The following is a 14255-nucleotide window of genomic DNA, read 5'->3' on the forward strand; positions in this document are numbered from 1 at the left end:
GAATACCTGATTTCCAAGTTGTACCCCTGGAAGTGCTGCACATCCGTATCTATCTCTAATTAAAGGGTCTAGTTGAAGCGCAAAAAGCAAAGGTGACAGAGGGCACCCCTGCCTGGTTCCCCTACTAATTTGAATTTCACCCAATACATTACCATTTACCAGCACCTGTGCTCTAGAGGCGTCATAAAGTGCTCTGATCGCTTGCACAAAGCTACCGTGAAAGCAGTGGTGTGCTGGTAAATTTTTAACAACAGGCTCTCTCCCTCATCCACCTCTGCGCCCCCCCATCCACCTCTGTGCCCCCCCCCCCCCCCCCCCCCCCCCCACACACACACACAAATTGCAGAGCTGGCTATTCCCAGAGAGAGAGTTAGCTGGTAAAGTATTAACAACATGTAATTTTATTATACATTATTGGTACAAAGGATATGCACATGGTTTTGCTTTTTAAACCCAAAGGTGAATCCTAAGGGTGGTTGAACAATAAACTGTGTTGTTTCTGACTTTACTTGTTTTGGAATGCTTTTGGGTCCTCCATGATCTGTACATGTGCTGTCTGGAATTTTGGAAGAAAGTAATAAGGAAATAAAAATTTAATTTTGGATTTACTCTGTAGAGGTTGTTTTCTTTTGCAATGTGATGGATGCCTGCTCTGGTGTATGAATGTGATAATCTTTGAATAACTAAACTACCTATACTAAATGGCTATGGATTTCTGAACATATGGTATCATTAAAGGACAAATTTTTAAATGCTCAGTTGGGTATATATCATATACAGTGGTGGAAATAAGTATTTGATCCCTTGCTGATTTTGTAAGTTTGCCCACTGACAAAGACATGAGCAGCCCATAATTGAAGGGTAGGTTATTGGTAACAGTGAGAGATAGCACATCACAAATTAAATCCGGAAAATCACATTGTGGAAAGTATATGAATTTATTTGCATTCTGCAGAGGGAAATAAGTATTTGATCCCCCACCAACCAGTAAGAGATCTGGCCCCTACAGACCAGGTAGATGCTCCAAATCAACTCGTTACCTGCATGACAGACAGCTGTCGGCAATGGTCACCTGTATGAAAGACACCTGTCCACAGACTCAGTGAATCAGTCAGACTCTAACCTCTACAAAATGGCCAAGAGCAAGGAGCTGTCTAAGGATGTCAGGGACAAGATCATACACCTGCACAAGGCTGGAATGGGCTACAAAACCATCAGTAAGACGCTGGGCGAGAAGGAGACAACTGTTGGTGCCATAGTAAGAAAATGGAAGAAGTACAAAATGACTGTCAATCGACAAAGATCTGGGGCTCCACGCAAAATCTCACCTCGTGGGGTATCCTTGATCATGAGGAAGGTTAGAAATCAGCCTACAACTACAAGGGGGGAACTTGTCAATGATCTCAAGGCAGCTGGGACCACTGTCACCACGAAAACCATTGGTAACACATTACGACATAACGGATTGCAATCCTGCAGTGCCCGCAAGGTCCCCCTGCTCCGGAAGGCACATGTGACGGCCCGTCTGAAGTTTGCCAGTGAACACCTGGATGATGCCGAGAGTGATTGGGAGAAGGTGCTGTGGTCAGATGAGACAAAAATTGAGCTCTTTGGCATGAACTCAACTCGCCGTGTTTGGAGGAAGAGAAATGCTGCCTATGACCCAAAGAACACCGTCCCCACTGTCAAGCATGGAGGTGGAAATGTTATGTTTTGGGGGTGTTTCTCTGCTAAGGGCACAGGACTACTTCACCGCATCAATGGGAGAATGGATGGGGCCATGTACCGTACAATTCTGAGTGACAACCTCCTTCCCTCCGCCAGGGCCTTAAAAATGGGTCGTGGCTGGGTCTTCCAGCACGACAATGACCCAAAACATACAGCCAAGGCAACAAAGGAGTGGCTCAGGAAGAAGCACATTAGGGTCATGGAGTGGCCTAGCCAGTCACCAGACCTTAATCCCATTGAAAACTTATGGAGGGAGCTGAAGCTGCGAGTTGCCAAGCGACAGCCCAGAACTCTTAATGATTTAGAGATGATCTGCAAAGAGGAGTGGACCAAAATTCCTCCTGACATGTGTGCAAACCTCATCATCAACTACAGAAGACGTCTGACCGCTGTGCTTGCCAACAAGGGTTTTGCCACCAAGTATTAGGTCTTGTTTGCCAGAGGGATTAAATACTTATTTCCCTCTGCAGAATGCAAATAAATTCATATACTTTCCACAATGTGATTTTCCGGATTTAATTTGTGATGTGCTATCTCTCACTGTTACCAATAACCTACCCTTCAATTATGGGCTGCTCATGTCTTTGTCAGTGGGCAAACTTACAAAATCAGCAAGGGATCAAATACTTATTTCCACCACTGTATATGCTACTATGAAATGTTTCAGACATATCATCTATTTGTTCCCATGATATAACTGAATTCTATTATTCTGTCTTAGTGTATTTTGAAATGTAAGCCAACTTTGCTTGGAATGTGTGATAAATGTTTTTTAAAAAATCCTTTATCCTCCATCTTTTAAGATACTGCCTACCTGCTGGATAGTGATGGGACAAGGAAAGCAAGTTTGGTCCAGTGAAGACTAACTCAAAATAACCTGGCTGTTCCTTAGCTGTGGCATAGTATTACCATACCAAGCCTCTGTGGTAATGCTCCACTAATAAGTTAAAAGATTAACTGGATTTCTTGAAAGGATTATTATATAAACTTAGGATGCATCATGACTAGGGACACACACATACGCTTATTTATTCAATATCACAATTCTTCATACAGCCACAAAACAACCTTTTAGGGTAGACAGTGTTCAGAATAAGCTCCTTTTATTACCGACCAAACAGAGATAAGAGTTTTCAGTTTTGGCACAGTATAATTTATCACAAGAAAAAAATATATAAGAAAACCAATATGGGCTGCATTAGGGGCTTATATAGCCTATTTATGTATAAACAAAAGAAATCTGCATAAAACAAAATATTTATTTTGACTAATAAAACCACTTCCCCCTGAAACATGTTCAAAACAGAATAATCCGTTTGTGTAAAAAGGTAAACTTCTACAAAACATGACGATCTGATTCCATGTGTGCCCCAATGAAAGGAGAGTTTATTTCTACTTCCATTTAATTTCAATATTCCATCAACTTTATAACACCAGGCTTCCCATGGTAGATTACAACAACAACAATTAAGACGAACCCAGGCATCAGGAAACAGGATATCCTCACTAAAATTTAGCCATTCATGCCCATTTTGCCATTGCCCTTTCTCTCCCATCCAGTAGTGTTCTTTGTTATTATTATTAAGCTATCTTGCCCCCCCCCCCCCCCCCCCCCCGTCCTTCCTTTTCACATTTTATGGTGTTTTTTTGTCAATTTAAATAAATAAATATGAGATTGCGCCGCGGGGCCTAATTACCTGGCTGGATGGAACTTAAGTGAAGTGCTCCAAGATTCTTCCGACGAGGAGGACTGGACGACGATAGCTAGTGGCCGGCAGAGCCCAGGGTGTGCATGCACTAGCAGTGCAGGAAGCAGAAGGGAAGGCGGCAAGGCGCTACTAGCTCGTGCTGGTACAGAGCCAGAGAGGAGCCAAATACCTGCTGCAGGAGCCGTTAGACAAGTAGGAAGGGCGCACTCACTGGTGCGCAGGGTGCTGCAGGGGGGAGGAAGGCGTCATGACGTAGAAGATGGGCGGGACTTGACCGGAAGGAGCGAGAGGAGCCGCTGGGAGGAGCCGCTAGTAGGAAGGGCGCATTGGCAAGGCGGAGAGAGAGCAAGAGGACTGCAAGTTATTGGTTTCCACCCGAGCGGTCTGCCCCCCCACCCCGCCCTCGGTACGCCACTGGAACCAGCACAAGGAGGCAGGGCTGCCAATATCAGGTGACAGCTGGTGTGTGCGGGCATGCGATGCGTGCCTCCAGCCAGGAAAAAAAAACAAAAACTTTGTCCCGTCCCTGCTGACAGCTGAGCTGAACAACTGGCTCGCAAAATGTTTCAAAAAGTAACAACCGGCTCTGCAGAGCCGGTGCGAGCCGGCTCCAGCACACCACTGCGTGAAAGCCATATTTTTCTAGCACCGAGTACAGAAAGGGCCACTCCGCTCTATCAAACGCTTTTTCTGCATCAAAGCTGATCATTAGAGCCTGTTCTTTGGAGTGACCCAATCCCTCCAAGGATGCCAGAATACTTCTTAGATTTTTTGTGATTGATCTACCTTGTACAAACCCTACCTGCGCTTTATGAATAAGATGAGGTAATATCCTGCCCAATCTATTGGCTAAAATTTTGGCAAATAATTTTGCTTCTTGATTAATTAGTAAGATGGGCCTATAAAAAGTTACCAACTTTTCATCTCTTTTAGGTTTAGGAAACACCACTATTCGGGCTAAATTTAAATGTGCCGGCATCTTGCCATTTGTTATCCATTCATTAATTACCTTGACCAAAGTTGGAACAACCGAGTCCCCCATCAACTTATAGAATTCTGCTTTATATCCATCAGGGCCTGGGGCTTTACTCTGAGCTATAGCCCAAATGACCTCATCAGCACTAATCTTGGCATTCAGACGAATTTGGTCACTATTCTGCAATTTCGGGACTTGAATACTATCCAAATATAGTTCTCCCGGGAGGCCCTCCTGATCTGATGCCGTATATAGGCTCTGATAATATGTTTGAAAAGCGGACCTAATCTCTTGATTAAAGTGTATAAGCGTTCCCTCTGCATTTTTAATAGTTGTTATGTTTCGAGGGGCATATTTTGATGCAATAAGTCGAGCTAAACACTTGCCTCCTTTATTCCCATGTCTATAAAGTTGGAAACGATAGTAGGCTTGAGATTTCTTTTCCCTCTCATGTAACAATGAATTCAGGGCCGTTTGTAGTGCCATCACTTCTTGCCTGGTTCTGTTACAGGGGTTCAGGCCATATTGTCTATTCAATTTACCTAGTTGTTTTTCAAGCCTCACAATTTCTCTATCTCTTGTTCTTTTATAGTGCGTAACATAACTTATTATTTCACCTCTCAAAACTGCTTTCGCAGCCTCCCAGAGGCTAGTAACTCCAACAACCGAACCCTCATTAAGGTGCGTGTACCCATCCCATTTTGCTTGCAGAAATTCCCCAAATCGTGCATCTCTGAGCAAATATGTCGGAAACGTCCAGCTTTTTAACTTCTCTTCGTCCCCTCCTCCTATCCATCGCATTCTTACCACTGAGTGATCTGATATAACGCATGGGTCTATGTGTGCTTCTGTAATGTCAGTTAGTAATGTGTGGGATGTTAGCAAGTAGTTGATTCTAGACGATGAGCCATGTGCTCTAGATTGATTTGTGTATTCTTTATTTAGTGGATGTAAGGTCCGCCAGATATCAAATAAATCAAGCGTTGTACAAAAATCCAGCAGACCCCTAGTACTTATCCTTTTTATAGCAAGTGGAGGATGTGATCTATCTAGTATTGGGTCCCAAGTCGTATTAAAATCTCCTCCCACCAGTATGGGCAATGTTTCTAGCTGCGTGATTTGCTTAAGCAACGTCTTATAAAATTTTAAATCTATTACATTAGGAGCATATATACTGCCCAAGATTATTTTTTGTCTATTTAGTGTAACAATACAAAGAATAAATCTACCCTCCGGATCTTTTATTGTTTTATGTACCTGTACTGCTATCCCTTTTCTAAACAATAATGCCACCCCTCCTTTCCGGCCAAGGGCCGCTGATGCCACGCAATCAGCTACCCACCATTTGGCTAACTTAGTATGTTCAACATCTGACAAATGCGTTTCTTGAAGCATCACAATATCCGCCCCAATACGTTTAAGATGCCGCAGAATCTTTGATCTTTTAATTGGGGAGTGTATTCCTCTACATTCCAAGATGCTACTTTAATCTGTTACCCTCCTGTGTCCAGCCATTCTGTCTCCTGATTATCCATTAGAGAAGCCAGCCCAGACTCTCTCCTTTGAATACCAGTCTCTCTCTACCTTTAGCAGCAAATTTTCTGATTCATAATGAGTTAATCCCCTCCCCCCCACCCCTGCTGTAGCCCTAAACCACCCTTACCCCTACCCCTACCCCTCCCATTCTCCCCCTCCCTCTTATTCCCTTTATTCCCAAGGAATCAGGTCACTTTCTAAGCCCTTCCTCCCATCATCTACATCCTACATCTCTTTTAATCACTGACCCTCTACCATTCTGTTACTTACACATTCATTCTCTCAACAAATAGCTCCCTTTCAATCGTAGTCTAATACTTTCAAACCAGTGTCCCTACCAGTCATACATAGCTTAATCAATATAATCCTGCATTCTCCATTCTCAGTTTACTACATCTCCACTTCTGTCAGCCATTCCCTAAACCATCCTTTATCAAATGATTCTAAACACCCACACAGCATGTTGTACAGTTAGCAGAGTTAGTATCCTGTCATCAGTGCCTCAGGTTTATTAGTTTACCAGCCATGAGAGTCCTTGCAGTTATAAAAGTACTTATGGGAGCAGCAAAAGTTCCTGCAACCTCCATAGTATTATTGGAACTGTCTGCTTATTCAACTCTCTCCATGTCCTTCAGCTAGCATCGAACTCGATTTGCAATCCAAAACACAGACTTCTTCTGGGTGGCTCCTTTCCTGTTCACACTGTCTCTCCAGCGACCAGCAATTATCAAAAGCACTCAGCAGTATCCTCTCTGAGTGAGCCATTTGCTCTAACATCTCTACTGCCCTCTCTACTTCTCAATTATAACGTCTGCATGTAATGTCGCTTAGTAATCCACCCTCTACGCATGAGCTCTTGCAAATTGAGCTCACCTAGTATGATTATAGCCAGATTAGTATTGATTGTTGCACAGCAATAGTTTTCCCATGTCCAGTAGCCTGCGAATCAAGTTTTTAACAAGCAGTCCGTAGCACCAAGTCATGCCAGGGATATTACTGCCCCGCTTCCAGTTGTTGTACAAAAGTCTGCGCTTCCTCCACTGTATTAAACATCTTTGTACCCGAGTGGTAGACTACTCTCAATTTCGCCGGGTATAACAGCGCAAATTTTATTTTCCGACTGACCAGCTTGGTACATACTGACGAAAAGTTTTTCCTTTGCACTGCCACCGCCGACGAATAATCTTGAAAGCATAACACTTCACGGTTCCCACTGTGCAGCTCTTTTCCACTTCTCAAAGCTTGCAAGATAACATTTTTGTGGGCAAAGTTGAGGATTTTACATATAACCACCCGTGGTCTGCCATCCGACACCTGCTTCTGTCCCAAGCGATGTGCTCTTTCGATTTTTAACGGCCCTAGCGTCTCCAGCAACGCCAGTTCTTCTGCCAGCCATTTTTCCAGGTACCTGCTTAGATCCCGGTCTCCTTGTCCTTCAGCCAATCCTATAATGCGAAGATTGTTTCGCTGGGACCTATTTTCTAAGTCCTGAAGCTTGTCATTATAAGAAGCAATTGTCTGTTTCAGCTGTTTTATTTCCAATTCTAAGATGCCAACTCGATCTTCTGTGTCACTAGCTCTTTGTTGATAATGTGCCATATCCAGTTGTATTTGAGCTACGCTACTATGCAGCGATTCTAATTTAGTATCCAACGAGCTGAGTTTATTATCCAAAATAGCTTCCAGCACATGGGTGACTTCGCCCACGATCTCAGCGGCCCATGCGGATCCCACCGCTGATGTTCCCGGGCTCGCCGGCACCACCATTTTGTCACTAATCGGCCGACTTTTGTCTTTCTCTTTTCTGGCTGATTTACTTGTCATACTCAACAATATTTGCATTTAGCAGGTCTGCTTTCGTTTCGCGCTATGATCCTCTTGCAGGTAACGAGATAAACTCTCTTTCTGAGTGATTTTTTAGTAGCGATTCTTGAGGAGAAGGCAGGAGCAGTTCATCTAGCGTCTGCTCCCGTTCATAGCGTCACGTGACCTCCCCTCAACAAATTTTAATGAGGCTCATATTTAAGGGCCAGTGTGTTCTAGCATGCATTCCCCCCCCCCATGTGCCTTAAGTTTTCCACAAGTTTGAATATATTTAGCTTGAATATGTGATGAGGTGTCACATCCATGGTGATGAAGTGTCATGTGATAAAATGTCACCAAACTGACATTTTATTTATTTATTCTTTTTAAATTTGGATTTTGCTCACACCTTTTTAAGTAGTAGCCCAAGGTGAGTTACATTTAGGTACACTAGGTAGTTCCGTGTCCCAGGAGGGCTCACAATCTATCTAAGGGCCCTGTTTACTAAGCTGCACTAGAGGTGCATTAGCATTTTTAGCACACACTAACTGTGTAGACACCCATAATATTCTTATAACACTAGCACACATTAGTAAACAGGGGCTCTAAGTTTGTACCTGAGGCAATGGAAGGTTAAGTGGCTTGCCCAAAATCACGAGGAGCAGCAGTGGGATTTGAACTGGCAACCTCTGTCAAGACTGGTGCTCTAACCACTAGGCCACTCCTCCTCCATATGCATAATGTGCTCTGAATAAAGCATCCTATATAATAAAACACACCTCCAACATTCTGAAGCTGACCGCATGGCTGAGGCATTCCTGCTCTCTGTATCCATCTCCTGAATTGACATCACGTACTTCCGGGTTCGTCACAAGCAGAAGTGACCAACCACACAAGGTTTCTCGGCTTCAGAATGTTGGAGGTGCATTCTATTAAATAGGATTGGCCAGTTCCTTGAAGCACAGCCAGAGCTCAGCGTCCTGCACAGTAACGCTCAGACACCAGAGAGATAGGGGGGGCCTGACACCAGAGAGAGGGAGGGAGGGGGGGCTGACACCAGAGAGGGGGGGTATCTCTGTCACACACACACTCTCTCTCTCTCACAGTCAATGTCTTTCTCTCTCTCACTCTCACACACTGTCTCTCACACACTCTATGTCTCACACTGTATCACATTCACTCTCTATGTGTCACACAGTCACTCACACTCTCTTGGTCTCATACACTCAGTCTCACAGAGAGTCTGTGTCTCACACACACTCTCTCTCTCTCGCACACACTGTATCTGTGTGAAACACACTCTTTCTCTCTCACACTGTGTCTCACATACACACTTGCACACACTCTCATTCTCACACACACACTCTCTCTCTCACAGACACACTCGCACCCAGACTCACTCTCTCTCTCTCACAAACACACATCCGCACATTCACTCTCTCTCTCACACACAGTCACTCTCACATACACTCTCTCAAACATACACACTCCGAGGAAAACCTTGCTAGCGCCCGTTTCATTTGTGTCAGAAACGGGCCTTTTTTACTAGTTAAGGTATATTTCCCTGCAGCTGATCTTTATCCAATATAGGTTCAAATATTTAAAGAACATTTTGGGTTTGTAACTGTTTTCCCTGAAGAAAATCCCCTATTACGATTAATATGTCACTATTAAAATTTCTTGTGCTAAATGTTGGAACTTTTTTGAATACTAATCTAGTTTTTATTTATGTTGTTGCTGAGTGCACAATGTGGATAGAAACAGGTACCATCCATGCTAAAAGATTAGTTATTAGTAGAGGATAACTAACTGATAAAATATTATTGGGGCTGAACATCAATTAGAAATCTATGCAAATGTATAGTGTTAAAATTTATCCCTGATGTACTTTCTAATTATGCTGGACGTTAGTAATTTCTGGTACACTTTTACTTTTAGGCTGAACGTCTACAATCTGAACTAATTCAAAGGAAAATAGACCTAGGCTTTCCAGCGGAGTATCGGTTCACTGCATTCACTGGCGAGTCCTTGCCTGAAGAAGCACTCAAAACACAGCCTCAAAACATTTTCTGGAACATGAAATTTTAAATGACTACATTAAAAGAGCAGAATCAGGAAACAAAATGCTGTCATGCATTATCTAAGTGTTGGTTTTGCCACTTAACAACTGTGATGCAACTTGCATGATTGTGGTTGTCTAATAGATTCATTCATGTACACCACCAAGATAATCCATGCAGGTCATGGGAAAGAGGGTAAGTGTAGCATTGATGAGTTCAGTCTTAAAATCTCATTTCATAGATGGAAAATATGACAGCAGATAAACATCATAAGGCCCGCCTCGTCTCATTTTTCCTTCTTGTGTCAATTCCGTAGACTTCAATCTCTGCCTTCACCCTTGCTTTCCTTCAGCTAAGGACTGTGCAGTTTTTAAGCTCAATTCTGGGAAGTTGTTCCATACATCCAGAAGTATTCCTTATGGGGTCGGCCCTATACCTAGGCAAAAAAGGTGTCTACCTAAGATGGCAGGCTTCGGGTGCAGCAGTGCAGCACCAGTATAATCGGAGGAATTCTGTATAGATCGTCCAAAGTTAGGCACCGGGATGATCCGTGCTAAGCCAGTATTCTATAAAGTCTGTTCTGCATGGAGTGGCCTTTATAAAATATTAGCTTAGTGCACACTTCATGCCTAACTTTAGGTACAAGCATTTATGCCTGCCAAAGGCTGGTGTAAATACTCATGGCCAGCTAATGGCAAATGCAGGAATTCTATAACACTGCGCCTAAATTCTGGGAATGCCCCTGACCCACCCATGCCTCTCCTGTGGCCATTCCCCCTTTTGAGTTGTGCGCAATGAAAATTAGGCATGCATGTTATAGAATAAAGTGTAGAGCAGATCCATGTGTAACTCCTAATCACTGCCAATTAAGTACTTGTTAATGCCACTTACTGATCGTTAACACCAATTTAGCCAATCACACACAAAACTTAGTGCCCAACTTTGGGCGACTGATACAGAATTCCCCCCCCCCCCCCCCAACCAGCAAAGACAGTGAAAAGCAGTCCTTTAAAGCTGCTGTCGGCAGTGGACCTTTGCGCATCCTTACATGCACATTTAAGACCCGCCACATCCCACTCCCTCTGATAGGATGTTGAGGGTTTGGGATGCAGTTAGCCTTGAGTGCATATGGATGATCAAAGGCCTACTGCCGCAGGCTTGGCTCCCAGCTCAGCTCTGCCAGTGAAAGCAGTGGTGGCAGAAGAAGGGTAAGGGGGGGAGATGCTGGACACTGGAGAGAAGGGGAAGGGAAAGAGATACTGAACATCTTAAGGGGGGAGGGAAGATGCTAGATACATGAATGGTACAAGGGGAAGAGATAGACTAAACACCTGGGGGGGGGGGGGGGAGAGAGTGAAGGAGATGCTGGACACCGGGGGTGAGGGTTTGGGAAGAAGAGAAATGCTGGACATTTGGAAAGGGGAGATACTGAACTATGAGAAGAGCAATGGTGCATGGCTGCCAGTTCACCTAAGGTATCAGATACCCTAGGGCTGGCCCCTGCTTTCTGTGAAGAAACATTTTTCTGTCGACACACAGGATTGAGTGAGGCATACCAGTGGGTGACATCATCTGATGGCACCGAGATGCTCTCCCAGAGCTCATAAATTTAATTTAGATTTCTGACCATGCATGGGCTTTCCTGTGTGCAGCAGTCTCCTCAACAACTCAGTTTTTTTTCCTTCTACTTTGCCGAATGGTCATATGGCAAAGTTCTGCAGAGAAATGTTTCTTTTTTACTTTTTTCAGTATACCATTGACTATGATGTTGTTGGTGGGTTTTTTTTTTGTTTTTTTGTTTGTTTGAAAACTTGCATCCATTCTTCCCTTCTTTGAACTGGAATTCTTCAGCCAATTTTGTTTTATTTCAGTAGACCTAGGATTTAGCCAAGGGAAATCTTAACCTCACCAATCCACTACATTTGAAGGGGTGAGTAAACATATGAACAGAGGTGAGCCAGTTGATATTATGTATTTGAATTTTCAAAAGGCATTTGACAGAGTACCTCATGAACGACTCCTGAGGAAAGTAGAAAGTTATGGCATAGAATGCAGTGTCCTATTGTGGATTAAGAACCAGTTAAAAGATAGAAACAGAGAATAGGGTTGAATGGTCAATATTTTGAATGGAGAAGTGTAAATAGTGGGGTTCTTCAGGGGTCTGTGCTGTGACCGCTAGTTTATAAACAGGTTTGCTCTGGCACATTGGCTTATTTGGCAGCTTGCTACTGGAATGAATTACTTATTGATCTAAGAAGGCAATCTGATTATATGGTTTTTCGAAACGCTGAAGGCTTGCAAGACAGAGACAAGTAGGAAGGGAACCGAAGCTAGGGATAAGCAAGCAGGATACAAAGCAACAAGCACAGATAAATAATAAAGCAATGGCAGAAGGCTGACAAGCAGCCACAAAAGGATAAAAGCAGAAGAGCTAAAGAGCTTAACTGCATACAGACTAAACAAGGCAAGGCAAACAGGCAAGAAACAAAGCAAGGCAGAAGTGCTACTAACAGCACACCAACTAACCTAGGGACTCTTGGTGTTGCAAAGGCCCAGCTGAAAGGGCCAGGTGCATAATAAAGGCAATTACAAGTGAGGTCACAGGTAAGGGTGCTGCTTAGTTCCAAACAACCCAAGCAAGTTTGGCAAGTAGGAAGATCCAAACCGGACTGGAATGTCTTCTGAAACCTGCTTGGGAAACAGCAAGAAAACAGTCTATAGCAGCCACCGGTTCTGGCCACCAGAGGGCGAGATGAGCACAGACATGGAAAACAGTGACAATCGTAGCACTTTTCCATGAAGAAGTATTTCCTCAAATTACTTCTGAGTCTATCACCTTCGTTCTATGCCCTCTCGTTCCAGAGCATCCTTTCAGTTAAAAGAGATTTGCCTCCTGTGCATTTATGCCATATAGGTATTTAAATCTCTCTATCATATCTCCCCTTTCATGGTTTTCTTACAAAGTATACATATTGAAATCTTTAAGTCTGTCCTCATATGCTTTATAATTGAAGACTACTCACTATTTTAGTAGCCACCCTTTGGACCAACTCCATCTTGTTTATATCTTTGATGCGGTGTCCAGAATTGTCACAATATTCTAAATGAGGTCTCAAAAGAGGCTTATACAGGGGCATCATCATCCCATTTTTCCTCCTGGCCATTCCTCTCCCTATGCACCCAAGCATCCTTCTAGCTTTCGCCATCACCTTTTCTACCTGTTTGGTCACCTTAAGATCATCACATATGGTCACACTCGAGTCCTGCTCCTGTTTTGTGCACAAAAGTTCATCACCCCCAAAACTGTATCGTTTCCTCAGGTTTTTGCAGCCCAAATGCATGACCCTGTATTTTTTTAGCATTAAATCTGAGCTGCCAAATTCCCAAACATTCCTCTAGCTTTACTAAGTCGTTCCTCATGTTATCCTCACCATCAGAGTTGTTTACCCTATTGCAGATTTTAGTATCATCCGCAAAGAGGCAAACCTTACCAGACAGCCCTTCAGCAATTTCACTTACAAAAATACTAAAAAGAACCAGCCCAAGAAACGAACCTTGTGGCACACCACTGGTAACATCCTTTTCCTCAGAATGAGCTCCATTTACCACTACTGCCTGTCGCCTTCCACTCAACCAGTTCCTAACCCAATCAGTCACTTTAAAGCCCATACTGAGATCACTCAGTTTATTTTTTACTTGTCTGTGTGGAAAGTGTCAAAGGCTTTGCTAAAATCTAAATACACCACACTAGCGCTTTCCCTCGATCCAACTCTCAGGTCACCCAGTCAAAGAAATTAATCAGATTTATTGTTTTGGGTCCTGTAATCCATTGTATTCCAAAAACTTTACTATTTTCTGTTTTAAAAGCATTTCCATTAATTTACTTACCACAGAGGTCAGATTTACCAGCCTATTGTTCCCAACCTTTTCCTTACTTCTGTTTTTGTGAAGAGGGACCACATATGCTCTTCTCCAGTCTGCCGGGACTACTCCCGACTCTAGAGAACATTGCAAAGGTCAGCCTGCAGAGCTGCTAGAACTTTCCTAAGTTGCTTCAGTACCCTTGGATGCATTCGTTGCCCTTACAATAGCACCTTTCAATTTTGCCCACTGCTTTCCTACTTCTTTTAGATGTTCCCATCCAGACAGCAATTCCCTGAGGTAATCCCCCATCTGAATAAAGTTAGTTTTTTTGAAGTCTATAACCTTCACTTTGGAATGAACCCTCTCCTACACCTATCTTAATATTAAACCACATCATCTGGTGATCACTGGATGCCAGATGATCACCTACTATAACATCAGAAATACTGTCCCCATTAATGGTGCTCTAAAAGCCTTCCTCACAAGATAGTATCTGCAAAGCAGCTACGTGACTTTCCCTTTATGTTTTTGTGACATAGCTTTATTTGGAACAAACCTCAGCTTAGGAATGTGCCTTCA

The 14255-nt window shown here is 43.3% G+C and overlaps 1 protein-coding gene across 3 annotated transcripts in view; it reads left to right on the forward strand.

Annotated features, from left to right (window-relative positions):
- Positions 1-10090, forward strand: part of LRRC27 (leucine rich repeat containing 27) — a 253824-nt gene extending 243734 nt beyond the window's left edge. For all 3 annotated transcript variants that reach the window (XM_030202987.1, XM_030202988.1, XM_030202986.1), the window contains one exon: positions 9691-10090. In XM_030202987.1, coding sequence (XP_030058847.1) covers positions 9691-9840 — 150 coding nt within the window. In that variant the 3' untranslated portion in view covers positions 9841-10090. The remainder of the gene's footprint in view (positions 1-9690) is intronic.
- Positions 10091-14255: the final 4165 nt, after the last annotated feature.

The sequence above is a fragment of the Microcaecilia unicolor genome, chromosome 5, assembly GCF_901765095.1.
Source record: "Microcaecilia unicolor chromosome 5, aMicUni1.1, whole genome shotgun sequence".
Classification (NCBI taxonomy): Eukaryota; Metazoa; Chordata; class Amphibia; order Gymnophiona; family Siphonopidae; genus Microcaecilia; species Microcaecilia unicolor.